The sequence below is a fragment of the Trachypithecus francoisi genome, unplaced genomic scaffold (genome assembly GCF_009764315.1).
Source record: "Trachypithecus francoisi isolate TF-2019V2 unplaced genomic scaffold, Tfra_2.0 Contig01579, whole genome shotgun sequence".
Taxonomy (NCBI): domain Eukaryota; kingdom Metazoa; phylum Chordata; class Mammalia; order Primates; family Cercopithecidae; genus Trachypithecus; species Trachypithecus francoisi.
The window spans coordinates 34,523,958-34,551,655 of record NW_022681442.1 but is presented as its reverse complement, the minus strand read 5'-3'; the positions used below and the strand labels follow the sequence as shown (position 1 = coordinate 34,551,655).

General features: G+C 50.9%; 1 protein-coding gene across 1 annotated transcript in view; it reads right to left on the bottom strand.

Annotated features, from left to right (window-relative positions):
* Window positions 1-7,466, bottom strand: part of LOC117069257 (slit homolog 1 protein-like) — a 130,289-nt gene extending 122,823 nt beyond the window's left edge. The window contains exon 1 of the mRNA XM_033187268.1: window positions 6,993-7,466. Within this exon, the coding sequence (XP_033043159.1) occupies window positions 6,993-7,189 (197 nt within the window). The 5' untranslated portion in view covers window positions 7,190-7,466. The remainder of the gene's footprint in view (window positions 1-6,992) is intronic.
* Between the last annotated feature and the right edge of the window lie 20,232 nt (window positions 7,467-27,698).

The window sequence follows — 27,698 nt, the reverse complement described above, 5'->3', positions numbered from 1 at the left end:
CAAGCTCCGCCTCCCGGTTTTACGCCATTCTCCTGCCTCAGCCTCCCGAGTAGCTGGGACTACAGGCACCCGCCATCTCGCCCGGCTAGTTTTTTTGTATTTTTTTAGAGACGGGGTTTCACCGTGTAGACCAGGATGGTCTCGATCTCCTGACCTCGTGATCCACCCGTCCGGCCTCCCAAAGTACTGGGATTACAGGCTTGAGCCACCGCGCCCGGCCGTCTCCAAGCTATTATTAAATGGTTCAGAAAAAAATTACCTATGAGTGTGTGTGATAGAGAGGAGAAAGTGTGTGTGTGTGTGTGATTATGATAAAGCAAATTGGATTGTGATGTATGCACAAGACCATAAGTTTATTAAAAATCATTTATTTGTTTTTTAAAATTTAATAAAAAGTTTTACACACCCCCTCTGAGGACTCCCATTTCCCTGCCCCATGGCCTAGGTGCCCACCCATTTCTTTATTCTCCTCTCCCAGAACTCACCAACACAAATCTTTGCCCCTCAGGGGGGTCTGCTTCTCACTCTCCTTCCCAAATACATGGCACATACCTTCTGAATGCTCCCAAACTCCCTTACCCTCACTTCCCCTTACTACTTAACCTAAGTCTTGTCCAGTCCTGAAGCCCCGGTTCAAACCCTACCTCCACAACACAGCAACAATCCAATCCCTCCTTCCCATCGAGCGACTCTCATCAGACTCATCTCCACACTGATGGGGCACTGACTATGTGCCAGGCATTGCTCTAATTATTAATCTTTATTCTTGCTGCCTTCAGCCAGCTTTTCCTAGCATTAACCTCTTTCATAACCATGGACAGTTATCAAAACTAAGAAATTAGCTGGGCATGGTAATGCATGCCTGTAGTTCCAGCTACTCGGGAGGCTGAGTGGGAGGATCGCTTGAGCCCAGGAATTTGAGACCAGCCTGGGGAATACAGTGAGATCACGTCTCAAAAAGATCATTTCATCTGAACTTCAAGGCCTACGAGGTAAATGCTGCCACTGGTCCCATTTTACAGATGAGTAAGCTGAGCCGCTAGTGAGTTGTCTAAGATCTCTTGGTAGGTGATGAAGCCAGGATTCAAACTGGGCCATTCTCGTACTGAAGCCTGGGCTGGTAGCCACTGTGCTCCTCGTCTCTACGGACATCCTTACACATTTGTTCTTTCTCCCTCACCAGGCCGAAAGCTCCTCAGGCCTCTCTCAATGACTCTATGCACCCTGCAGGTGCCCAACAGCTGTCTGTCCGCCACAGGCTGGGTTCCAGAAAGGAGAGGAGGGGGTCATGAGCTCTGTCGAAAAGAGGAGCCAATTCTCCACACCCTCCCCGCCCCCCAGCACAGCCCAGCTCCCTGGCTACTGCCCAAGGCCCGGCCGTCATCTGCTCTGGGTAATAAGTATTTGTATGGCGATAATTACAGCATTTCGGAAGAAAATCCCATTAAGCAAGAGCCCCGCCGAGCTGCTAATGCCGGCACAGAACTGGAGGCGGCAACTCCGCCAAGCACCCGTCTGCTCCCAATAATGCAGGAGTGGCCCAGCCCCAAAAGAGCACGGCCGCCCCTGCTGGCAGCCTCGGGCAGCCTGAGCCACCGACACCCCGCCTGCCCCGCACAAGAAGGGGCACCGAGGAACATCAGCCCCCATCCCCTGCTTGTGCCCCAGGGTTCCCATCGGCTGCCTGACGAGGAAGAGGAGGGCCACCCTGGGATCCAGCATGACGTCCAAATTTCCTTCACATCCCTGCAATTCTCTGTCACCTTAATAACAATAATACTACCATTTATTGGGCATTTGCTGTCTGCCAGGCCCTGTGCGAAGCACCTCTGCGAGCATTACCGCATTTAATCCTCATGACCACCCTTTGAAGCAGACCCTATCATCATCCCCACTTTATGGGCAAGGAAATGCGGTTCTGAGAAGTCGCCCTTTCCTCCAGACCACTTATCCCAGCTTGCAGTTATGTGCTTATTCTTATATTATGTCATTCATCTCTATCTCCCCTGCTGGACTAAAACTGGGGTTTGTGTTTCTGTCCGGCACTATTCATCCGGCACAATGCAGACGTTCAATAGTTAGCTATCTGTTGAATGAGGGAATTAAACCCCATCACTTGCCCAAGGCCTCCCCAGCTGCTGAGTGGCAGAGTGGGGTTAAAAACCTAGGCAGTCTGACTTCACAGCCCTGCCATCACGACCACCCGCTCTGCATACGGTCCTCACTCTGTCTCCAAATCCCGAGGGAAAGAGGCAGAGATGCCCAGGAAAGGTAAATGAGTGTTCTAAATAGACAGACTGTGCTCTAAGCAGACAGACTGCAAGAGAGCCAGCACTCAAATCCTTACCTCCTGAGCTCTCTTCTGCCCCACCCAAACCCTTGAGCCTCTAGCTTGAGCTTTCCAAATAATAACAATAATATCCTAATGATTGAATCACAAAGCCTTTTCACAACCGTAGCATGAGTGAGTGCAAAGGCCCTTTGAGGTAGTAGGTGTCATCAGCCCCAGAGGCCGAGGCAAGGGCGAACACCAGCCATGTGCCAAGTGTGGCACGTTGCCTCACTTACTGCTCACTATCAACCTGCACAGCTGTCGTCATCCCCTTTTACAGATGGGGAAACTGGGTCTCAGAGCAGGGAGAGGCACAGCATGGGGGTCCTAACACCAGTCATTCAGAGCCCAGCAATAAGCCAGTGTGCTGGCAACCACACCAAAGCCTAAGCAAGCAGGGGACTCTTGCCCTGCCAGGAGGAACCTCCCCTGCACAGCTCAGGTCTCTGCTACAGGAGACCATGGTGGCCTGCTCAGATCCAACCAGGCCCTGATGGCAGATGTGGCTGCAGTGGCCCCGACCTCATTTACCAAGGTCACCATACAATTATTATTGGAATTTCAAACAGGCTCCCCAGAGGATCAGCCTCAGGTGCCCTGGGCAGCCTCCCTTCTGTGTGACCACTCAGCCCTGTTAAATGAGACCTCGAGCTCAGGGAGCTGAGTCTAGAGAGGGCCTCCCAGGCCTGTACAGCAGGCATGGAGATAGAGCAGGGTGGGCGAACTGGCAAGGAGGGAAGGGCACATAAGGAGGACGGCAAGGCTGGGCATAGTAGCTCATGCCTGTAACCCCAGCACTTTGGGAGACTGAGGCAGGAGGATTGCTTGAGCCAGAAGTTTGAGACCAGCCTGGGCAACATAGCTAGATCCCCATCTCTACAAAAACAGGGAAAAAAAGACCTGACGAGCAGCAGAATGTGCTGGGCCTGGAGGCAAAGAAAGAACAGTAGGCCTTCCCAAAGGCCCTGCCTGCCTCCCTCCGGCAACTTCCCCTCTCTGCACCCACAAGGGGAATCTTCCACAGGCCTCAAATACCCAGTGTGCCGAGGGTTGGGGGACCCAGCGATGTCCACACATACTGCACTCTTACACTCTCCTGGATACTCTAGTTAAAAGATTCTTTTAATTAAAAATCAAGTCCAACTGAAAGTCAAGGTCGTTGTGGAAGAAAAAAAATAACGGTGACCATGGCTGGGTCCCTCTGTGCCTGGGCAGTACAAAGAGAGGAAGCTTCCTGGGCCTCCTCCGCCGCCTCTCCCAGCCCTGGCTCTGTATTTTAATTGTTCATTACAGTGAATTATTTAGCACCCCTTCCCTGCCCAGCTGACCAGCCCCACAGCCCCTCTGGCTGAAACAATTTCCTCAGCAGCTCTGCGGCCTACACAACCTCTTCCCCGAAATCCCCACAGCAAACCAATGACAATTTCTTTCCATTTCGAGGGACAGGCCTGGACCCAGAGTTATAGAATATATGATCACAAAGTTGCCAGGCCTCACAGGCTGCCGCAGAAACTGCCCAAAGGACAACAGGCAAATGCACAGCTGCAGTCCATAAAAATTTCACAGCCTCAGAAGAAGCCGCTGTTTCAGGCTCTGATACTGCACGACACTCATATTGATTAGAGAGAGCATTTGCCACAGTTATTTTGAGTCTGCCTGGGCTCTTACCAAGGCCTCTTTCAAGATGTTCTTTTCCTCTTCGAGCAGCTCTTTCACGGGCTGCCTGGAGAACAGGCGGGCTCCCTGCACTTTCCCAGTCCAGGAAGCTTTGCCCACATGGCAGAGATCAGACCTGCTCCACTTCCCCAGGATAACTCACCCCTGGATTCCAACTAGGAATTCCAGAGGAAAAGTTCACATATAGAAAGGCTTCCTGACCCTTCCCAACGTCTCTTTCCAGCCTCAAGTCCCACTCCACTCACTGGCCACTGGCCACAGCATGTTTCAGCCTCAGGGACAAGCTGGTCCATCTTCCCATATCAGGCCAGGCACACTCACACCTGCAGGCTTTTGGCTCATACTCACACCTGCAGGCTTTTGGCTCATACTCACACCTGCAGGCTTTTGGCTCATGCTCACACCTGCTGGCTTTTTGCTTATGCTCACACCTGTAATCCCAGCACTTTGGGAGGGGGAGGCAGGAGGATTGCTTGAGCCCAGAAGTTTGAGACCAGCCTGGGCAACATAGCTAGATCCTCATCGCTACAAAAAAAAAGCGGGGGGAGGGGGGGAAGAGGTCTGCAAGAAAGCAGGCCCCATGACCTGAAAAGCAGCAGAATGTGCTGGGCCTGGAGCCCAGCTATTCCCTCTGCCTAGATTGCCTGCCCTCTGTGCTTGGCAAAATCCAAACCAACCTTGATAAAGTGACCCATCCTCTGAGAAACCCCTTCACCCTGGAAAAGGGCTTCTCACCCCAGTGTTCCCACAGCCTGTTCCCTGAGGCTGCCTGACCCTCTTCTAAGAGCTTACCATTAGAGGTCCTCTGCCCAGTTCTCTAGACCATGTGCCCCTTGAGGACAGGGATGGGCTCACTCCCTGCTGACGCCTCAGCACCCAGGGCAGTTCCTGGCTCAGAAACATTTGCTGAATTAAAATAATGAGATTCCCCTCCCTATCCTATCGTAATAATGGCTCTCACTTAGCGAGCATCAGAAGGTACCAGGCACTTCCTATACAGGATCTTCCATCCTCACAAAAACCAGATATCTTATGGTTCTTTCAGCCCCATTTTCCTGATGGAAAGCAACTAAGGTTCAGAGAAGTTAAGTAACTTGCCCAAGGTCACACAGCTAATAGGTGACAGAGCTGGAACCCAGGTAGTATAGCTCCCAGAACACCACCTCTTTCCTCTATACTAGGAAATTTCACTTTCATCTCACTCTGATCACAAAAGAGCTAAAGAGTTCATGGAAGTCTTAAACACTAAAGGTGGTGAGTAAGGATGGAGGAGATGACTTTAAGACTCAAGATTCAAAAGCAAAGAAGAGGAGCTAATGTGTCTTAGAACTAGGCTGCAACCAGGGTAGCAGCTTCAGGAGAAACTCCAGTGGACAAGGCAAGGGGAGCAGGGAGCAGGTACAGAGGGGACAGGCATGGAGGGTGACCAGACCACCGCAGAGGTCCTCTGGACAGATTTCTGACCCTCAGTTCCTCTCCGGGATAATGCACACGCTGCCCATGGGAAACTCAGTTTGGTACTACCTCTCCCCAGCCCTGTAACACACAAGCACTCACACACACACACACACACACACACACACACACACACACCCTCTAGATTGCATCTAGATTGCAAATTCTCTGAAGCCTCCACAGAAATTTTTCAGATGCAGCCAAGAAGAGTCTGGGGCAAATATGTGCTCACTGATTGCTGGCCTTGGTACAGAGTCTGATTCAGGAGACAGCTCTCCTCAGGGTCAGATTTCTGTCTCTGACCAGCTGGGGGCCATGAAAATGTGCTCGAAAGTTATCAAAATATGCACGCCTTTCCTGAGAGCCACTGCAATCACCAAGGAGTGTGGGAAGGAGGAGTAGGTAGGTTTCAAAGGAGCCAGCAGCCTTCTCCAAAGCCCTGTTCAAAAATCTCCTGGTGCAGTCCCCTCTGCGAGCAGTACAAAGGCCCTGCATGTGACCAAAATCTACACACACACAGCCCATTACGGGGACTCTTATGGCCTCACACTATTAAGGTGGCCCCTTAATACTAGGAATTGACACAGAAATACATTATGCAGGAGACTCAGAAAACAAAGTATAAAGGTCTGTAAATACACACACGCAAACACACACACACACACACACATTCTACTAGCTTAGTGGGTCTAGAAAAGGGTCAAGTTTCCTCAAGAATTTACGAGTGAGAGAGAACAGGGGAAGAGAAATGCTGTTTTTATGTGACTTGTCATGGTCAATATCTTTAACCTTGGGCCCCCCTCTCCAAGCTCCTGACCTCTTGGCATTATCCACCCGGTTCTCCATCCAAGACACACCTACCCTTTCCGGGTGCTGAATGTTATAAACCCCAAGCCACATACCCAAAGCCCTCAGGTCCCATTGTCTGCCTGCGTTGGGGATGACTGGGTGGGGAGGGAGGCGGGTGAGTAGAGGACCAATGCGTGGCACCTGCAGGGGAAGAATTCTCAAGGCTCTGGGGCAAACAATGGAGAAGAAGGGGCAGACCAGAAACTTCGCCTCCATTCCACCCTGCTGCCCTTCGTCAGGAGCAAGCTCTGGGAGCGGTAATCTGCGCAGCTGGCTCAGAATGCGGCCGTAGCCCCATGTGCCCAAAAAGGAGACACTGTCCTGGCGAGTGTGGGAAGTGTCCCTCCTGGATGCAAGGAAGGCTTTCTGGCACCAGTTCGCAGGCACCCTGGAGGAATAAAGCGCTGGCGCAGTGGGGAGGGCGGGTGCGGAATGCAGGGTGCAGGTGTGAGGACCGGAGCTGACAAACCGCCGAGGGCCCTTTGAATCCCAGGGAAGGGGAAACCACAGCGCTCCTGGCTCCTGGCTCGGGAAAGACCTCGGCAAGAAATGACCCGTCTGTGGGCTGCAGAGCCCAGGCGGGCCCCAGTGGTCCTGCACCCACCCCGAAGTCCGGAATTGCGTCTGGGTTGGAGGGCAATCTCGGAGCCAGGGAGCCAGGGGCGGGGGCCATACTCACAGGCGCTCGGTGTTCCGCGGGATGTTCTTGGGAATGGCCTGCAGCCCAGTGCCGTGGCAGTCCACCGTGGTTCCGGTGCAGGTGCAGAGGGCGGGGCACGCAGAGGCTCCCAGGCTCCACGCGGCTGCCCACAACAGCAGCCAGAGCTCCGGTCGGACCGGCCCCGCGGAGGACCCCCACCCGGGCGTCAGCGCCATGGTGCCCTCACCGCGTCCCGCTCGCAAGCCAGACGGCGGTAGCCGCTGACCATCCCCGTCCGGGGCCGCCTCCAGGTGCAGTCCCGGGGCAGAGCCACCGCAGAACCCGCGGGCTTGCGCGCGGCGCCCCTGCGGGCTGGGAGGCACCTTACTCCTCCAAGCGACGGCGCCTGTGCGCGGACGGAGGGAGGGCGCCTTGGGCGGAGGGCGTTCGGCTCCTCTGCCGTTTCGCCGCCTGCGTCTCCCTCTCCCTCCCTCCAGTTCCCAACTGACTGCTGCGAGGAGGAAAATGGGCAGGCCCCGCGCGCGCACGCACCCTGAGCACACACCACACACACACACACACACACGATCACACACACACCCGCGCGCTCGCTCCCACCCGGCAGTCATCCATCAATCGAAAAGCACGCATCCAGGGCCGGGCTCCTCCCCGCCCTCCCCCCGCAGCCCCCCTCTCCCGACGACCACTCGGCGGCTGCAAGCCGCCTAGTTTCAAAGGTGGAACCTCCGAGGCGCCGCCAGCGGGCAGGGGGCTGCGGGGGAGGGGAGAGGAGGGAAGAGGGGGTGTGGCTCGACCTGCCAAGTCCTGGCTCTCTACACACACGCGCGCGCGCACACGCACACACACACACAGCGAGGATGCACACATTTAGACGCACGCACCCCGGCACCCGCGGCCCCAGCTGCTATTGCAGGGTGGGAGGGAGGTCTTATTTTGCTGCTTGGACGCCTTCCAGCGGGGTCAGACCCGTTTCCCCCATCCCCCGACGGCAGCAGCGGCCTTTAGACCCCACCTGACTCGCTATGCCAATTCTTGGTTAAAGGAAACCCTGTGCTTGTGCCCCAGGTGGCATCCTCAAGCCACCAACCTTACTTAGCCTGGACTTTGAGGGTGGAGCTTTGCCAGGGGCGGGACGGGGTGGGGGCGCTCCACGAAAGCTCTAGGCCAAGTACAGTCTCCTTCCTACCTCCATGCACCCACTTCTCAGAGGGTAACAAGCCAGCCCCATGCCCAGTATGAGAATGGCTCTGATTGGGACACTTGCTCAGCAGGGCACATTTGTACCATACAGTTACACGGGCTTCTTCCCCTGTTGTAGAAGAGGGACGAGACATTAAGGAGACTTGGAAATCTAGCAAACATCTTCCTCCACTCATACCGGCGTTCCTCCATTTCTGACAGGTGGAAACAGATGAAAACGAATATTCCATCTTGTCATCAAAGGAGACAGAGAGGGCTGGCATAGGGCTGGGCAGCCTGCTTGAGAAAGAACCCCACAGGCCACCCCGGTCAGACCCAGGCCTCACACCCAGCTGGGTAGGGACCTTCCTCACTGTAAGGCATGTGTGGACGTGGGCATGAACAGGACATCCAGGTGGGGAGAGAATTCTCCTCAACCCCAGAAAAGATGAAAGATCTCCTCAAAGCTAAGGACAGCTGTGGCTCACTGGGGCAGTGTCCAGAAGTCAGCGCCCCAATGTGAGGCTGCCTGGCAAGAGGACACTGCTGGGTAGCCCGAGAAACACCTCCCGTCTCAGGAGTGGCCGGGGTCCAGACACAGCATGGATGCAGTTGGTGGGGACAGTGTTGGGCGGGGTGGGGATGGAGGATGTTGATAGACTCCACAAGGTTGAACCCTTACCCACAAGGTACCCAAGGCTCAGGGGTTTTCTTTGTTTTTCTTTTCCATGTTGATGAAAAATTTGCAGTCTCTCTACTGTCATAGCACAGTATGTTACAATTTATGCAGCTGATTTCATGGGCTTTTGACAGTTCTTTTGAAAGTTTTCACACATCCCTGTCCATGACCTCCATCTGGGCAGTAGGTTCTTGAACATCAGTTCAGTTTCTCAGGGGGCAGGGCTTTCTCAGGGGTGCCTATGTGGTAGGATATTAGGGAAGCTTTCCACAAACCAGGCTGGAGTCTGAGAGGGCTGCCCCTGCCCTGCAGCTCACCAGCTCCTGCTCCATGGGGCCCTAGCCCCTCTATCCATGCCCTCCCGGTAGCCTCAGACCGAGTAACATTCCTCTGTGCCTGCTGCTTTGTTTATCCCCTCTTAGTACCTGCAGCTGCTTCTCCACACCCCACAACCCTGCCCACCTCCTGGCATCCTCACTCACTCACCCAGACACACACCCCAGCACCTGGCACTTAGTAGGCCTGTCACAGACAGCACTTAGGCTGTGGAAGATGTCTGGTCTCCAGTCTTCTGCTGCAGCAGTAGCTCCCCGGTCCCAGGACCTTGGAGGGCCCCTTCGAAGCCAAGACTCATGTGGAGAAGGGAGAGAGTGTTGATTAGCCGGGTGACATGCCCCTTAGTCCTCAGAGTGACAGAGTGAAGGGGTGTGAAGAGGGTGTGAGGAGGGGTGGGAGTGAGCAGGGGTGCAAGATCAGCCCTGCCTGTGGCTCCTGAGAACCAGCCCCTGCCCTAGAAGCTTCCAAACCAGCCTGGACAGTGAATCCCAAGCAGGCCCTGGGCTGAGTTGCTGCTGCCTGGCAAAGCCTGGCTTTTCCTCTGAAGGGAGGGAAGGAAGGAGCCCCCCAGACCCAGGACAAAGACTCCCCCGACAGCCCATCACGGGAGGCCCTGCCCAAACAGCGGGCAGCTCCCCAGCTTGGCTCCCGTCCCTGGTTCCTCCACCCCAGAACCTGGCCAGCTCCCCGATTCAGGAGGCGGCTCACCATGAATGAGCGCAGCTCATTAGCGTGCCCGGCACATTTACTTGTTAAACAACCGCCTGGCTGGCCACACACCCCCAAGCCCCCCTCTGTTTTTTCAATTTCCTCTCCCATGCCCCTCCCCATCTTGGGTCTCCCTACCCCCTCCCTACAGCCAGGCCACCTGCTCCCGCTGCACGGGTGGGGAGGAGGCAGGCCTGGCACATTGCTTCTACCAAGCCCAGCCCTGCTCACCTGTCACCAGCAGGGCAACCCCCTGGAAGGGAAATTTGGGGTTGAGTCTCCCCAGCCCAGTGACGTGAGTCCCCTCTGAGTCCTCTCAGCCATGTGTGCTGGGAGTTGAGGGCCACTTCCCACGTGTGATTCAAGGAGAGAGAGCTCTCTTTACGGCTTCTGCACAGGGTCCTCTCCCCCCCTCCACCAGCCCCTTCTGGAGCACCAGGAAGCAGGAGAGCCTGGGTGAGGCTGAGGAGCACTGTGGGGTGGATTTCCAAGCCGCAAAAGGCAAAAGTGAGACAGAATGCCTGCTAAGTAGACATCAGATAAACACCACTCACGGAGTATCTGTGTACTACATATGCTGTACTGGAACTCAGCAATTCAACAGGGGACAAGAATGGCCCTGGCCTTCAGTGGGCTCACTGTCCAGTGGGGGCACAGAAACAGGAAGCAGGAAAGCATATTCATTTGCGTGTCAGCGAATGTGGAATTGCAGAGAACCCAGAGTGAGGGCACAGAGTGGGGCTGGAAGGCTCCCTGGAAGAGGAGGCACTTGAACTAGGTCTTGAAGGATAAATAGGCATTCTTTGGGCAAAAAACAGGAAGAAAGGCTCTCTCAGCAAAGAGAAGTACATGAGGCAAGTCACACAGACTGGGAGCAGCATTCTCAATGGCTGAGCTGGGGCATGTCCAGCAAGGCTGGAGCGTGGCAGGGGATTCAGGTGGGAAGCACAGATGGAGGTTATGGAGGTAATGAGTACACACCCCAGAGGCCCTGGTGCAGCCTTTCTCTGGCTTCACTGGGCTTTTAGCATCACCTGGCCTGGCCCTGTCCTCAAACATGTGTCTACGTACGCATGTGCTTGGAAATGCACTACCTCTGGAACCAGTGTCTCTGGAATCTGGTGCTTCCAGGGAGGTGACTTGGGAGGTAGCAAGGAGACAGTTGCAGCAGATGCTTGTTTTCTGCTGTCTGGGTTTTTTTTGTTTGTTTGCTTTTTGAGATAGAGTCATGCTGTGTTGCTCAGGCTGGAGTCCAGTGGCACAATCACAGCTCACTGCAGCTTCCAACTCCTGGGCTCAAGCGATCCTCTCACCTCAGCCTCCCGAGTAGCCAGGACTACGGGCACATGTCACCATACTTGGCTAATTGTTTTTTGTTTGTTTGTTGTTTGTTGTTTGTTTTGTTTTGTTTTTTGTAGAGATGGGTCTCCCAGGGTTGCCCAGATTGGTCTCAAACTCCTGGATTCAAGTTATCCTCCCACCTCAGTCTCCCAAAGTGCTGGGATTACAGACCTGAGCCACCACACCCAGCCTTTGTTCATATTTTTTACCCTGTGTAGAATGAGCTAATTTCCCCCTACCAATACATTTTAACCCCCTCCTGGGGTGCTTATCATACACGCTGATTCCTGTGACCCATCCCCAACCTTCCCAATCAGAATCTTCACTGTTAACAAGCTGGGGATGGTGGATTACAGGCGGTGCTAATTCTGATGCAGGTGATTTCAGAGACCGTGCTCTAAGAATCAAGGCCTGGTGTGCCGAGTGATGAGTTTGGAATTAGACTGAAAACTCTGGGGAGCCACTGAAGGAAGGAGCCTGGTAGGGACAATGGGTCTCAGGCCCACCTGCCTTCCTCCTCTACAGGTTCCACACACCATTAGCAAGGATGAGGCACATCAAAGAGAAAGATGGTCAAGGGAGAGTGGCAGGGAAGTATAAGATGTCAGAGCTGTAAGGGGATTTAAAAATGATCAAATCCAAGCACCAGTAAACAGTTAGAAGCCCAGAGAAGTGAAGCAACCAGCCTGAGCTCACATGGCAAAGGAGCTGCAGAGGTGGGCCATGAATGAGGCCACACACCCAGGCAGAACACAGCATGCAGTCCATCCTTGGCACTCCTCCTGGCCCTGCCACCACAGGGGAACTACGAAAACAGGAGTCCCCGGGAAGTCTGTGCCAGCAGGACTCATGATATTTTAGCTTCAATCTCTAAACCCCTGGCTATGCTCAAATTTGGAGGAGGCTGAATTGTTGGAGGCTCTCAGTGGCAAAGCCTACAGCAAGGACAAGCTCCTAGTGGCTTTTATAGCCCAGAGACCACCATAGGCATCCAAGATAACTCTGGTAAATAGAAGTACTAGAAGCAAGAGAGAAGCAAAGTGGGTGCTGGGGTGGGAGAAGAGGAGGAAAAGAAAGGGAGAAAGCAGGGAGACAGCCTGCACTGACAGCAACCATTCATCTATTCATCAGACATTGATGGCATGCCAGCTGAGAGCCACGCACTGGAAATAGAAGAGATCTGTGCTTTGGGTTCATTGGCTTTTTTGTATCTTGTTCACAGTTTTCATCAAATTTAAAGTTTTTGGCCGGGCACGGCGGCTCAAGCCTGTAATCCCAGCACTTTGGGAGGCCAAGACGGGCAGATCACGAGGTCAGGAGATCGAGACCATCCTGGCTAACACGGTGAAACCCCGTCTCTACTAAAAAATACAAAAAACTAGCCGGGCGAGGTGGCGGGCGCCTGTAATCCCAGCTACTCAGGAGGCTGAGGCAGGAGAATGGCGTAAACCCGGGAGGCGGAGCTTGCAGTGAGCTGAGATCCGGCCACTGCATGCCAGCCTGGGTGACAGAGCGAGACTCTGTCTCAAAAAAAAAAAAGGTTTTCAACCATTATTTCTTCGCTTTTTTTTAATGTTCCCTCCTCTCTTTCTTCTTTTTTGGGGGCTCCATTTATACATAATTAGACCATTTGGAGTTGTCTCATAGTCCATGGATGATGCCCTGTTCCTTTTTTTAGTCTTGTTTCTCTCTTTCATTTTGGTGAGTTTCTCTTGGTGTATTGTCGTGTGCATTATCTTTTCTTCTACAGTATCTAATCTGCTGTTAATCCCACCTGGTAAGTTTTTTTTGTTTTGTTTTTTGTTTTGAGATGGAGTCTCACTCTGTCACCGCTGGAATGCAATGGCACAATCTCAGCTCACAGCAACCTCCGCCTCCCCGGTTCAAGCGATTCTCCTGCCTCAGCCTCCCAAGTAGCTGGGACTACAGGCATGTGCCATTGCACCTAGCTAATGTTTGTATTTTTAGTAGAGATGGAGTTTCACCATGTTAGCCAGGCTGGTCTCAAACCCCTGATCTCAAGAGATCTGCCCACCTCGGCCTCCCAAAGTTCTGGGATTACAGGCATGAGTCACCGTACTGACCCCATCTGGTACAATTCTTATCTCAGACATTGTACTTTTCATCTCTAGAAAATCTACTTGGATTTTTTTTTTTTTAATCTTCCATGTGTCTTCTTAACATGCTTATATTTTCCTCTACCTTCATGTACATATGGAATATAGTTGTAATAACTACATTACCAATTCTATTATATGTATCATTTCTGGGTTTGAAATGATTGATTGCTTTTCTTCTTCAATATGGATCATACTTTCCTACTACGTAGTCCCCCCTTATCTACATAGGGAAACATTGTCCAAGACCCCAAGTGGATGTCTACACCAAGGATAGTACCAAACCCTGTTATATTATGTTTTTCCTATACCTACATACCTTTGATAAAGTTTAATTATAAATTAGACACAGTAGAGATTAACAATATAACTAATAAGAAAAATAGAATATTATAACAATATACGATAATAAAAGTTATGTGAATGTGGTCTCTCTGCCTCCCTCTCTCTCAAAATATCTTATTGTACTATACCACAGATAACTGAAACCACAGGAAGTGCAAACATGGATAAAGGGGAGCTACGGTACTTTGTATCCTGGTAATTATAGATTTCATGCCAGACATTGTGGATTTTACCTTGTTGGGTGCTGGATATTCTTGTACTTTAAAAAAATATTCTTGAGCTTTGTCCTGGAACAGAGTCAAGTTGCTTGGAGCCAGTTGGATTCTTTTGAGGCTTGTTTTTAAGCTTTCTTAGGCAGGACCAGGACTAGCCTGTAGTCAAAGGCTGATTTCCCTACCCTTCTGAAAGCTCTCCCCAATGCCCTGTGAATTAGGAGGTTTCTGCTCTGGCTGGTGGGAATGCCAGCTAATCCCAACCCTGTAGGAACTCCAAGGATTGTTCTGCCTGCTCCTTGTCGGTGGAACTTTCCCACCTTCAGATAGTTTACACACAGGCACTGATCAGTTCTCAGCTGCAGACTGGAGGGGGAGAGGGTGGCACAGCAGGGAAGAACCATCGGCAGATCTCTAGCTGCTCGTTCTCTCTATGCAGCAATTTCCTCTCCTGTCTTCCGTGGGAACCTGAGCCACCTTGGCCTCCCTGGACTCTCAGCTCCAACTCCTCCATTCAGATTGATGCCGGGTTTCACCTGGGTCCCCCTCTTGCTCTGTGGCCTGGAAACTCTCTCCAGGCTGTAAGCCAGGCAATTACAGGGCTCATCCCACTTGTTTCCCCTCTCTCAGAAAACACTGCCCCACACTACCCATTGTTTAGTGTCTCATAACAGTTGTTTCCATTTTTCCCTGGCTTTTCAGTTGTTTAAGCCAGGAGGGGTAAAATTGTCCCATTATGTCTTCTTGGCCAGAAACAGAAATGGGGAAGAGATTTTTGACAGTACCTCACGCCCTCAAAACATGCTGTGTGTGCTGGGGAAAGACAGTCAAACAAACAGAAAATTACATGACCCTGACAAGTGCCCCGAAACTGCCCAGAGAGGACGGGACCTCAGCCACACAGGCTTCTCGCAGTTTATTAAGCACATAACGCTCGGTGCAGGCGGGTCCCTACCCTAGAATGGTCTTCCCATCATAATGGCTGGCATGGCCCCCTGCACCCTTCAGGTCTCAGCTTAAGCAGCAACTCCTCAAGAAGCCTTTCCTCATGCGGGGTTAGGTCAGCACCCCCATCCCACCAAAGGGGAATGGGAAGTCATCCAGGGATTTAAGCTGAGGCATGAGATATGATCTATGATCTCTCCTCTAACTGTCTTCTGCCTCAGCCCCTTCTGCCTCCCATGGCAGGTAGGAAGGAAGAGACCCTGTTTGGAAGCCCATCATAGAGCCAAACCCTTCTCTATCATATCCCCTTCTCCACCACACCCCCTTCTCCACCGCATCCCCTTCTCCACCGCACCCCCTTCTCCACCACACCCCCTTCTCCATCGCATCCCCTTCTTCACCGCATCCCCTTCTCCACCGCATCCCCTTCTCCACCACACCTCCTTCTCCACCACACCCCTTTCTCCACCACATCTCCTTCTCCATCACATTCCCTTCTCCACCGCATCCCCTTCTCCACCGCATCCCCTTCTCCACCGCATCCCCTTCTCCACCACACCTCCTTCTCCACCACACCCCTTTCTCCACCACATCTCCTTCTCCATCACATTCCCTTCTCCACCGCATCCCCTTCTCCACCGCATCCCCTTCTCCACCGCATCCCCTTCTCCACTGCACCCCCTTCTCCATCACATCCCCTTCTCCACCACACCCCCTTCTCCACCACACCCCCTTCTCCACCGCATCCCCTTCTCTATGGCATCCCCTTCTCCACCGCACCCCTTTCTTCACCGCACCCCCTTCCCCATCCCACCCCCTTCCCCATCGCACCCCCTTCCCCATCGCACCCCCTTCCCCATCGCACCCCCTTCTCCATCGCACCCCCTTCTCCATCGCATTGCCTTCTCCATCACACCCCCTCTCCATCACATCCCCTTCTCCATCACACCCCCTCTCCATCACACCCCCTCTCCATCACACCCCCTTCTCCATCACATCCCCTTCTCCATCACACCCCCTTCTCCATCACACCCCCTTCTCCATCACACCCCTTCTCCATCACATCCCCTTCTCCATCACATCCCCTTCTCCATCACATCCCCTTCTCCTCACATCCCCTTCTCCATCACACCCCCTCTCCATCACACCCCTTCTCCATCACACCCCTTCTCCATCACACCCCTTCTCCATCACACCCCCTTCTCCATCACATCCCCTTCTCCATCACACCCCCTTCTCCATCACATCCCCTTCTCCATCACACCCCCTTCTCCATCACATCCCCTTCTCGATCGCATCTCCTTCTCCATCGCATCCCCTTCCCCATCGCACCCCCTTCTCCATCACACCCCCTTCTCCATCACATCCCCTTCTCGATCACACCGCCTTCTCCATCACATCCCCTTCTCGATCACATCCCCTTCTCCATCACACCCCCTTCTCCATCACACCCCTTCTCCATCACCTCTCCTTCTCCATCGCATCCCCTTCCCCATCGCACCCCCTTCTCCATCACACCCCCTTCTCCATTGTATCCCCTTCTCCACTGCATCTCCTTCTCCATCACACCCCCTTCTCCATCACATCCCCTTCTCCATCACATCTCCTTCTCCATCACATCCCCTTCCCCATCGCACCCCCTCCTCCATCACACCCCCTTCTCCATCGTATCCCCTTCTCCACTGCATCTCCTTCTCCATCGGAGTCAGCTTTCAGTCCTCCAAAGTCCAAGAAGAAGACAAAAATGTGGCATCAGTGAGCTCATTAATCCACCTGCATTTTGGGGGCCTTGTCTGTAAAGAATAATCCTACCAACTAACAAACACTTCCACTGTACCTATAAATTTCAGGGGCTCATACTGTTCCAAGACCTTTACCTATTAAATCATTTAACACTCCCAAGAAACTTAGAAGGAGCTGGAAGCACAACGATGTTTGGGAGCTCGCCCAAGGTCACACAGCACATAGGTGGCAGAGCTGAGATGTAAAATATGCATTTATTTAAGATCTACCTCCTGGGGCCATGTGGGGATTGAATGGGTAGTACAATGAGAGCATCTTTTTTTTTTTTTTTTTTTTTTTTTTTTTTTTTTTTTTTGAGACGGAGTCTCACTCTGTCGCCCAGCTGGAGTGCAGTGGCCGGATCTCAGCTCACTGCAAGCTCCGCCTCCCGGGTTTACGCCATTCTCTCGCCTCAGCCTCCCGAGTAGCTGGACTACAGGCGCCCACCATCTCGCCCGGCTATTTTTTGTATATTTTAGTAGAGACGGGTTTTCACACGAGTTAGCCAGGATGGTCTCGATCTCCTGACCTCGTGATCCGCCCGTCTCGGCTCCCAAAGTGCTGGGATACAGGCTTGAGGACCCCCGCGCCCGCCCGAGGCATCTTATGAGCTAAGTGCAGTTGCTCACACCTGTAATCCAAGCACTTTGGGAGGCAAAGGCAGGCAGATCACTTGAGCTCAGGAGTTTAAGACCAGCCTGGGCAACATGGTGAAACACTATCTCTACAAAAAATATAAAAATTAGCTGGGCAAAGTGACTTTCGCCTGTAGCCCCAGCTACTCAGGAAGCTGAGCTGGGAGAATCGCTTGAACCCATGAAGTCAAAGCTGCAGTGAGCCGTGTTCACACAACTGCATTCCAGCCTGGGCAACAGAGCAAGACCCTGTCTCAAAAAAGTAAATGTGGCCGGGCGCAGTGGCTCAAGCCTGTAATCCCAGCACTTTGGGAGGCCGAGGCGGGTGGATCACGAGGTCAGGAGATCAAGACCATCCTGGCTAACATGGTGAAACCCCATCTCTACTAAAAAAAAAATACAAAAAGCTAGCTGGGCGTGGTGGTGGGCGCCTGTAGTCCCAGCTAGTCGGAGGCTGAGGCGGGAGAATGACGTGAACCCGGGAGGTGGAGCTTGCAGTGAGCCGAGATCACGCCACTGCACTCCAGCCTGGGCGACACAGCGAGACTCTGTCTAAAAAAAAAAAAAAGGAAATATATAAATAATAATAAATTTGGTCAGGTGCAGGGCCTCGCGCCTGTAATCCCAACACTTTGGGAGGCTGAGGCAGGTGGATCACTTGAGGTCAGGAGTTCCAGACCAGCCTGGTCAACATGGTAAAACCTTGTCTCTACTAAAAATACAAAATTAGCCCCGTGTGGTGGCGCATGCCTATAATCCCAGCTACTTGGGAGGCTGAGGCAGAAGAATCACTTGAACCTGGGAGGCAGAGGTTGCAGTGAGCCGAGATCATGCCATTGCACTCCAGCCTGGGCAACAAGAGCAAAACTTCATCTCAAAAATAATAATAATAATAATAATAAATTTAAAAACTGAAAAAAGATCCCGGCACTTTGGGAGGCCGAGACGGGCAGATCACGAGGTCAGGAGATCAAGACCATCCTGGCTAACACGGTGAAACCCCATCTCTACTAAAAAATACAAAAAAAGCGAGCCGGGTGAGGTGGCAGGTGCCTGTAATCCCAGCCACTCGGGAGGCTGAGGCAGGAGAATGGGGTAAACCCGGGAGGCGGAGCTTGCAGTGAGCTGAGATCCGGCCACTGCACTCCACCTGGGCGACAGAGTGAGACTCCGTCTCAAAAAAAAAAAAAAAAAAAACCTGAAAAAAGAAAGTGCCTTATACTGCAGTACAGGCATGTGGTTAGTGTGTTCATTGTTTTAAAAAGCCAAAATTGGTAATAGGGATAACTTAGGGAACAGGTCTGTCCAGAGAAAGTTCCGTTTGACAACATTATGTACAAGTAATTTTAGAGGATTCCTTCTTCTTCTTTTTCCTTAGCTACTTCTGCAAATGTGTGTGTTCTGGGTCTGCTTGTGTAACTGACACAAAACCCAGATATTCTTAGACCTTTCCTTTCCCTCACAGACTGTGGGTGGCCTTCTCATTACAAATGTAGTTGCCCTTCTCAAAATGGCAAAAACCCAGATTCAGCAGCTCCTAGCCTAAAAACATTCAATGAACTTAAAAGTAAATCTAATCTAATTAAAAGAAAATACACCCAAATGTTAACATCATTGGAATTATCACTGACTTCTAGCCTCTTATTTTATACCCTTCTATATTTTCTACAATAAGCTACAAAAAAATTTAGAAATAAAAATGTGATTACCAAATTATAGTTTGAATAAAATTACCACTAAATTTCGTATAGCAAATGTATTGATTTTATGTGAACACACTAAATACTAAATAACACATTTTCTATTCCTGCACTGAGAGAGCTGCTGCAGATCTGCAAAGGGTGCTTAAAAAATAAGCAAAGAGCGGGGCGTGGTGGCTCACACCTGTAATCCCAGCACTTTGGGAGGCCAAGGCAGGGGGATCACCTGAGGTCAGGAGTTCAAGACCAGCCTGGCCAACACGGCAAAACCCCATCTCTACTAAAAATACAAAAATTAGCCAGGTGTGGTGGTGGGCACCTGTAATCCCAGCTACTCAGGAGGCTGAGGCAGTAGAATCGCTTGAACTCGGGGTGGCGGAGGTTGCAGTGAGCCAAGATTGTACCACTGCCCTCCAGCCTGAGCAACAGAGAGAGACTCCATCTCAGAAAAATAAAATAAAATAAAAAAATAAGCGACAGTTTGTATGAAAATACATAGATCACACAAATTTATACAGACAGGGAGTAGATTAGAGGTTGCTAGGGACCGCAGGGAGATGGGAATAGGAAGTTACTGTTTAATGGGTACAAAGTTTCTGTTAGGTGTGAGGAAAAAAAATTGGAAATAAATGGTGATGATTGCACAACACTATGAATGCAATTAATGCCACTAATTGTACACTTACAGTGGTTAAATGGTAAATTTTGTCATACGTGTATAATTAGCACAATAAAAAATAATAAGTGATGGTTCAGCTAAGGGAGAAAATGTGGTCCAGAACGCGGGTGCTCCGCTGGTCTTTGTCTCCTGCTGCCAGTGATCGCTAGCATTAAGCAACTGCTGCCCAGGGAGTTAAGAAACTTGTTCATCATGCCCCACTGACAGAAGATCTTACCCCAGGCAGTCTGATGCCAGAGGTCACACCCTGAACCTTTTTACTGCACTCCACAATGACAAAACTGCCTGCTGTTGATGTCACATCTGGAATGATGTCGGACAGGAACGATCTGCAGGTAACGCTGTAAGGGAGTTGCTGTTAGCTCTGTTTACAGAGGAGAAACCGGAGCCTTGGAGGAGTTGTCGACTGCTGCTAGGTTATGCAGCCAGTGGGTGGCAAAGCCCCCTGTTCACGCCCAGACCTGGCACCTGCAAAGGCCAGTCAGCGGTGTCAACACCGCTGGCAGATTTAAAATCACCATCGCAGTACTGAAGCTGGGTCAGGGAGCTGAGGTAGGCCAGGCTGGAAAGGCTTGGAGAGGTTTCCAAGGAAGGCAGGATGAGTTTTTTAAATCGACCGTTTGGTGGCTGCTTTGGGCTTCCGCCAAGCCCGTTTGGGTCCTTGGAGGATCGCTCATCCTCCTCCATAAACATTCACCAGCTCCGGCCCGCGTCGTCCGGGCAGCGGCGCGGAACCCGGAGTGCTGGCTGGGTTCGCTTACACCGGCTCCCCGGCGCGGCGGCGTGGCGGCGCGGCTCAGCACGGCTGGACTCCCGGGGGAGGGAGCGCGGGGCGGGGGCCGCGAGGACGCGGAAGGGCAGGGCGGGGCCGGGCCATCTGGACCGCCGCTGGGGGGTGGGCGCGTTTGTTTCCTAAGAGGAGCGCCGAGCAAACGGAAACCGCGCGCCTCTACTGGATCAGTCAAAACAGCGCCTCCGGACAAACGGGAATGGGGCGGCGCAGAGGCCCTTCGGGAGGTTTCAGACACCGTCTGTGAGGGGCGCACCCATGGAAGCTCTGGGTTTGTCCACTCTGAGGCCCCTCCAGTTGTCCAACCACCCTGTCCTCAGCGTCCCTCGGTGGGGACAGATGCATAGCCCCCCTGCCCAGTACAGCCGGACGCGACTTCGGAAAGAAAGCCTTGCAATCCCATTTTACGGATAAGGAAATAGCGCCCCTAGAGGAGAAGTAGCTGCCCCAAGGTCACAGAACTTCTGGGGGCAGAGCCGAATGCCTTCCCAGCGCCACCCTGCTTACATATTGAGATGAAGTCTTTGTGCGTCTACCTGCCCACCTATCTATCAGCTTCTGTGCAACTCATGTGTGCAGTCTAGCCCCCAGCGCAGTCCCTGGAACCTAGTAGGTGCTCAATAAATGCTTGTGAAATGGAAACGAACTGAAATGGGGACTAGAAAACCCAGGTCCTTAATCTTTGAGGAAAGACAGAATTTAGAAATCCAAGAGTACTGACCGTTGTTTAGAGCCAGAGTAGCTGGAGGCTGGATGAATACACCCAACCCAGGGAACCCCGATAGCTGCCCACGCAGCTCCACTCCTGTCTACACGGAAAAAAAGAGCCACTCCCTCCCTCCCTCCTTCATCTCCCCACTCCTTCCCCAAGGCTGAGGATGAAGATATCCTCTGAGGGCTTCGCCTTAAAACCTTAGAGCTGGAAGGAACTTTCCATCGCCCCTAGTTACAGTCTATGTAATGTTTTCTTAAATGATTTTCTTTAAGTTCATTCAATATTTATCGTGCATCCACCGTGAACAAGGCCCTATATTGCTGAAACAAGACGTGTGATCCTTGTTAAAATCAAAAGCAAATGTACAAGTCAGGAGTCTTCTACAGCCAGAAGTATTTAGTAGCCGAACATAAGTATTCGATACAGACTATAAATACAGCAGCTGTTATTTCAAAAAGCAAAAGCCCATGTTAAAAGAGGTCATTCTTGGAGAAGTTTTTTTCTTCTTGATTGGAAAAAAGTTTCCAGGCATAGGGAACTGATTACTGGACTGAGGATGTGTCCCCAACCCTTTTCCTAGCCAATACAGATAGACCTGCTCTAGGACAACCAAAGAAAGCTAAAGAAGATGTGATATCTGGCAAAACAAGCCTAAACAAACCTCTGAAAAGTCAAGAAAGAATTGGGGGGAATTCAAGATTTATTACAGCCTGCAGGAAACCAAAGTTCAATTAAGTAATTGAAAATATGGAGGCCAGGCATGGCGGCTCCTGTCAGTAATCACAGCACCTTGGGAGGCTGAGACAGGTGGATCACTTGAGCCCAAGAGCTCTAGACCAACCTGGGCAACATGGTGAAACCCCATCTCTACAAAAAATGCAAAAATTAGCTGGGTGTGGTGGCGCACAACTGTGGTCCCAGCTACTCGGGAAGCTGAGGTGGGAGAATCACCTGAGCCTCGGAGGTCAAGGCTGCAGTGAACTGAGATCTCGCCACTGCACTCCAGCCTGGGTAACAAAGACCCTGTATTAAAAAAAAGAAGAAGAAGAAAATATGAAGTACTATAAAATATGAAAATAGGGAAAGGTTAGAGAATGAGCTGCCTGGTTGTATTAGGTGTTTGCTTTTCTTTAAGACTTGCTCTAAGTTGATATCATATCTCAGAATCAGAGTCTCAGTTTAACAGATATGAGTATACCTGGAGCCCAGCACGCTGTTTGACGTGCGATGGAAACCATTCACGTTTGATGCAATTCAGGGCTTGGTGAGTCAAACTCAGCTACTCCACGAGCTAAACATTGACCTACCCTGTGACTCTGTACTTTCTCTCCTAGATATATATATATGTTTGTATATGTATATATAAATATAGATGTATAGATATAGATATATGTACATACAACAGAAATGAGTGCTTAGGTCCACCGAAAGACATGTAGAAGAATATTTATGGCAGCCTCATTCAGAATAGCTCAGACTGGAAGCAGCTCAAATGTTCATCAACAGGAGAATGGATAAACAAATTGTGGCATAGCTATACGATGGAATAATGAGCAAGAACAAACCGCTGAACAACATTAATGAATTGCACAGGCATTATGCTGAGTGAAAGAAGCCAGACACAAGAATATATGTTGTTTAATCCAATTTCTATGAAATAGAACACAAGTAAATCTCATCTGTAGTGACAGAAGTCAAAATAATGGTTGCCTTTGAGACAGCAGTAACTGAAAGCCGGCACAAGGGGACATTTTGGGCCTCTGGAAATGGTCTGTATTTTGATCTAGGTGGTGCCAATGTGTGTACGTGTGTGTATAAATATTTATGCACATATATACACATTTGAGCATAAGTATGTAAATGTACATCAAGTTATACACTTAAAATCAGTGCACTTTATGAAGGTTGTCCCTCAATAGAAAACAGGAAGAAATCGTTTCAGTCAGGATGACAAGTGCACAGTGGGCAAACTACCACTCTCCCCTCCCCGGCCCGCAGCAGACGCCGCTAATTAATCACCACGCTCCTTTCCTTTGAACTCGGCTTCAGGACCATCGCAATCCAGCGCTCCAGCCAGCTGTGCTTTGAGGCAAAACTCTCAGCTTTCCCTCATGTATACACAAGTATGTTAAGATAATTAATTAATCATCTTACCATCTTAATTATTAATTATCATCTTCAATTTGTTCAGCCACACTCTGAAGCAGCCTGACTCCCACTATGGACTGGTGGCAGCTTCTCCAAAGTCTGGATTCAGTTCCCAGGAGGAAGTGACTTCTGAAGAGCACATTTGGATGCTGGAGAGTGACAGCGGGAGGGGCACACGACAGGAAGGAAGCCCCTTGACAGAGAGCTGGCAGATTAATGCAGCACACAGGTAAGCATGGGACTCAGAAAGGCTCGAATTTGACCGGGCACATTTTCTACCAAGTGGAACTAGTTGCTTCTTCTTGACTGAGGAGAGGGAAGAGGAGAGAAGTTGAGGCTGGACTGCAGGGACTGGCACTTCTTGATTTGCCGGAGGTTCTCTGGCACCTGAAGCACAGCCTGCCCCTTAATAGTCACCAAGGCTCTGTGTCTTATCGGGGATGATAACACTTCCTGTGGGGTTCATCCTGCACAGCGTACAAAATCTTCCACTTCACTATCACACCATCGTGAGATCTGGACAGGGTGGGAATTAGCCTCCTCACCCCAACCCCCCACCTCATTTTAAAATAAGAAAACTGGCCGGGCGCGGTGGCTCAAGCCTGTAATCCCAGCACTTTGGGAGGCCGAGACGGGCGGATCACGAGGTCAGGAGATCCAGACCATCCTGGCTAACACGGTGAAACCCCGTCTCTACTAAAAAATACAAAAAACTAGCCGGGCGAGGTGGCGGGCGCCTGTAGTCCCAGCTACTCGGGAGGCTGAGGCAGGAGAACGGCGTAAACCCGGGAGGCGGAGCTTGCAGTGAGCTGAGATCCGGCCACTGCACTCCAGCCCGGGCTAGAGCGAAACTCCGTCTCAAAAAAAAATAAAATAAAAGAAAAGAAAACTGGCCGAGCACAGTGGCTGACACCTGTAATCCCAGCACTTTGGGAGGCCGAGGCGGGTTGTTCACTTGAGGTCAGGAGTTCAAGACTAGCCTAGCCAACATAGTGAAACCCCATCACTACTAAAAATACAAAAATTAGCTGGGCATGTTGGCGCATCTGTAATCCCAGCTACTCGGGAGGCGGAGACATGAAAATCACTTGAACCTGGGAGGCAGAGGCTGCAGTGAGCCAGGATCACACCACGGCACTCCAGCCTGGACAACAGAGACAGACTCTGTTTCAAAAAAATAAAATAGGCTGGGCGTGGTGGCTCACGCTGTAATCCCAGCATCTTGGGAGGCTGAGGTGGGCAAATCACTTGAGGTCAGAAGTTTGAGATCAGCCTGGGCAACATGGTGAAGCTCCGTCTCTACTAAAAATACAAAAATTAGTCAGCCATAGTGGCGCATGCCTGTAATCCCCAACTGCTCGGGAGGCTGAAGCAGGAGAATCGCTCGAACCCAGGAGATGGAGGTTGCAGTGAGCCAAGATCATGCCATTCCACTCCAGCCTAGGCAACAAGAACAAAACTCTGTCTCAAAAAAAAAGTAAAATGAAATAAGAAAACCAAGGTTCAAAGAGGTCGTGTGACTGATAAACACCCTACTAACAAAGTAAGGGATTCCAGACTCAAACACAGGTCTGTGTCATACAAAGCCCATGATCCTTCTTTGTCTTATCCTTTCATTTTAGCTTTTATTTTTCATCAAAGTTATACATGCACATAAATGGACAACTTGTTCTGCAAGATTTTTTATGAAAATGGCAGTTCCTTGTCCCCATTTCCCTCTCCTGAAAATAACAACTTTCACCACTTTATTTTTTATTAGGTATTTTACTTTTTTGAGACAGGGTCTTGCTGTGTCACCCAGGCTGGAGTGCAGTGGCACAATCACAGCTCATTGTAGCCTTGACCTCCTGGGCCCAAGTGATCCTCTCACCTCAGCTTCCTGAGTAGCTGTGACTACAGGCCCATGTCACCATACCTGGCTAATTTTTGTATTTTGAGGGAGAGTTGGGGTTTTGCCATGTTGCCCAGGCTTGTCTCAAACTCCTAGACTCAAGCGATCTACCCGCTTCGAGGCTGCAGTGAGCTATGACCATGCCACTGCATGCCAGCCTGGGCAACAGAGGAAGCCCTTGTCTCAAAAAATAAATAAAATAAGACACGCAAAAGCAGTGTTGCACTGATTATAGTTTGGTTTCTCTCTACTGGCTGACTGCTAAGAAAGATGTTGCAGTTAATTAATGAAAAAGGAATGATCAAATTAGAGTAATACCATTTTGTACCCACCAACGAATGAATGAATCTAGGCATTGTGTATCAGCAGCTGTTAACATCACTCCCTTTACACATACACATACACAGACACACAAATAACACATTAGGTGCACCTCTTGAGGAAAGAACACACCATCACCTGTAGTTGTCAAAAAATCAGAACCTGAATTTGAGCGAGCCTCTGGATTTACCAATTTACTGGAAATACAGACATATTCCAGAGATATTGTAGGTTCAGTTCCAGACAACCACAGTAAAGAGAATATTGCAATGAAGTGAGTTATATGAATTTGTTGGTTTCCCGGTGCATATAAAAGTTATGTTTACCCTACACTGTAGTCTCTTAAGTGTGCAATTACAATTATGTTTTAAAAAGGCATATATAATTTAAAAAACTTGGCCAGGCACGGTGGCTCACGCCTGTAATCCCAGCACTTTGAGAGGCCAAAAGTGGATCACCATAGTCACAATTTAAATTTACTTTTAGAATTATTTGATTCACATCTGCCTCACTCACTAGGCTTTAAGCTCTAAGAGGGCAGAAGTCATGCCTGTATTAGCTCGTCATTTTATCCCCTGGTTTAGCACATGCAGGTGCTCACTGAAGAGACACTGAATGAGCTAAATATTAGATCGACAGAAAAGTTTGGTCCCCCTATCCCAGCTGCCACCCTTTGCATGCTGTTGCCCAAGGAAACCTGCCATCTTCTGTAGCCCTTAGACCCCTCCTAGAGGAGCCACCTCACCTCCTTCCACCTGCTCCCTCCCCTTCACCCTCCTTGCCTGCTGCTCAGAAGCTCTAGGCAACTGGCTGAGTGCAGTGGCTCACACCTGTAATCCCAGCACTTTGGGAAGCCAAGGCAGGCAGATCACCTAAGGTCAGGAGTTCGAGACCAGCCTAGTCAACATGGTGAAACTCTGCCTCTATTAAAAATGCAAAAATTAGGCCGGGCACAGTGGCTCAAGCCTGTAATCCCAGCACTTTGGGAGGCCGAGACGGGCGGATCACGAGGTCAGGAGATCAAGACCATCCTGGCTAACACGGTGAAACCCCGTCTCTACTAAAAAAAAAATACAAAAAACTAGCTGGGCGAGGTGGCGGGCGCCTATAGTCCCAGCTACTCGGGAGGCTGAGGCAGGAGAATGGCGTAAACCCGGGAGGCGGAGCTTGCAGTGAGCTGAGATCCGGCCACTGCACTCCAGCCTGGGTGACAGAGCGAGACTCCGTCTCAAAAAAAAAAAAAATGCAAAAATTAGCCGGGTATGGTGGTGCCTAACCCAACTACTCGGGAGGCTGAGGCACAAGACTTGCTTGAACCTGGGTGGCAGAGGTTGCAGTAAACTGAGGTAGCTCCACTGCACTCCAGCCTGGGTGACAGAGTGAGACTCCGTCTCAAAAAAAAAAAAAGGCTCCAAGCAACTAGAATAGACCTAGAAGAACTGAGGCAGTCATGCAAAATCTGGACCCTCTGGCCCCACTGAGAGTCAAAACCTCCTCCACAGGTCCCTGACAAGCCCGTGAGTCTGGGTTCTAGGTCCTGGGTACTCCCCCTAAGGCCTGGAAGATTCTTTTTTTGAGACAGAGTCTCACTCTCATCCAGGCTGGAGTACGGTGGCACAATCATGGCTCACCGCAGCCTCGACCTCCTGGGCACAGGCGATCCTCCCACCTCAGCCAAGTGGTTGGACTACAGGTACGCGCCACCAGGCCCAGCTAATTTTTTATAGAGATGGGGTTTCGCCATGTTGCCCAGGCTAGTCTCAAACTCCTAGGTTCAAGCAGTCTGCCCGCTTTGCCCTCCCAAAGTGCTGGGATTATAGGCATGAGCCGTCGTGCCCAGCCTGGCCTGGAAGATTCTTAAAGACACATCACCACAGTCATCTGAAGAATTCCCTCCACCTAAGAACCTGCTCCCCCGACTCTACCCTGCTGGATGGAAAGAAGGCCTGGGCACATATTTGATTATCCAGTGAGCGCCTGCTATGGCCAGGCTCTGTGTGAGATGGTTGGGGAACATCAGTGAACAAACACAGCAGACACAGCCACTTTCCCCTTGCTCCTTGCTCACCAAACAAAGTTCATTCCATCTCTCACCCTGGCCCCTTGGGGTCTTTGTTGTTTAAGCCAATCATGGTGTTATATTCCCTTATAAATGCTAGTACTTTTTTTTTTGTAGAGATGGGGTTTCGCCATGTTGCCCA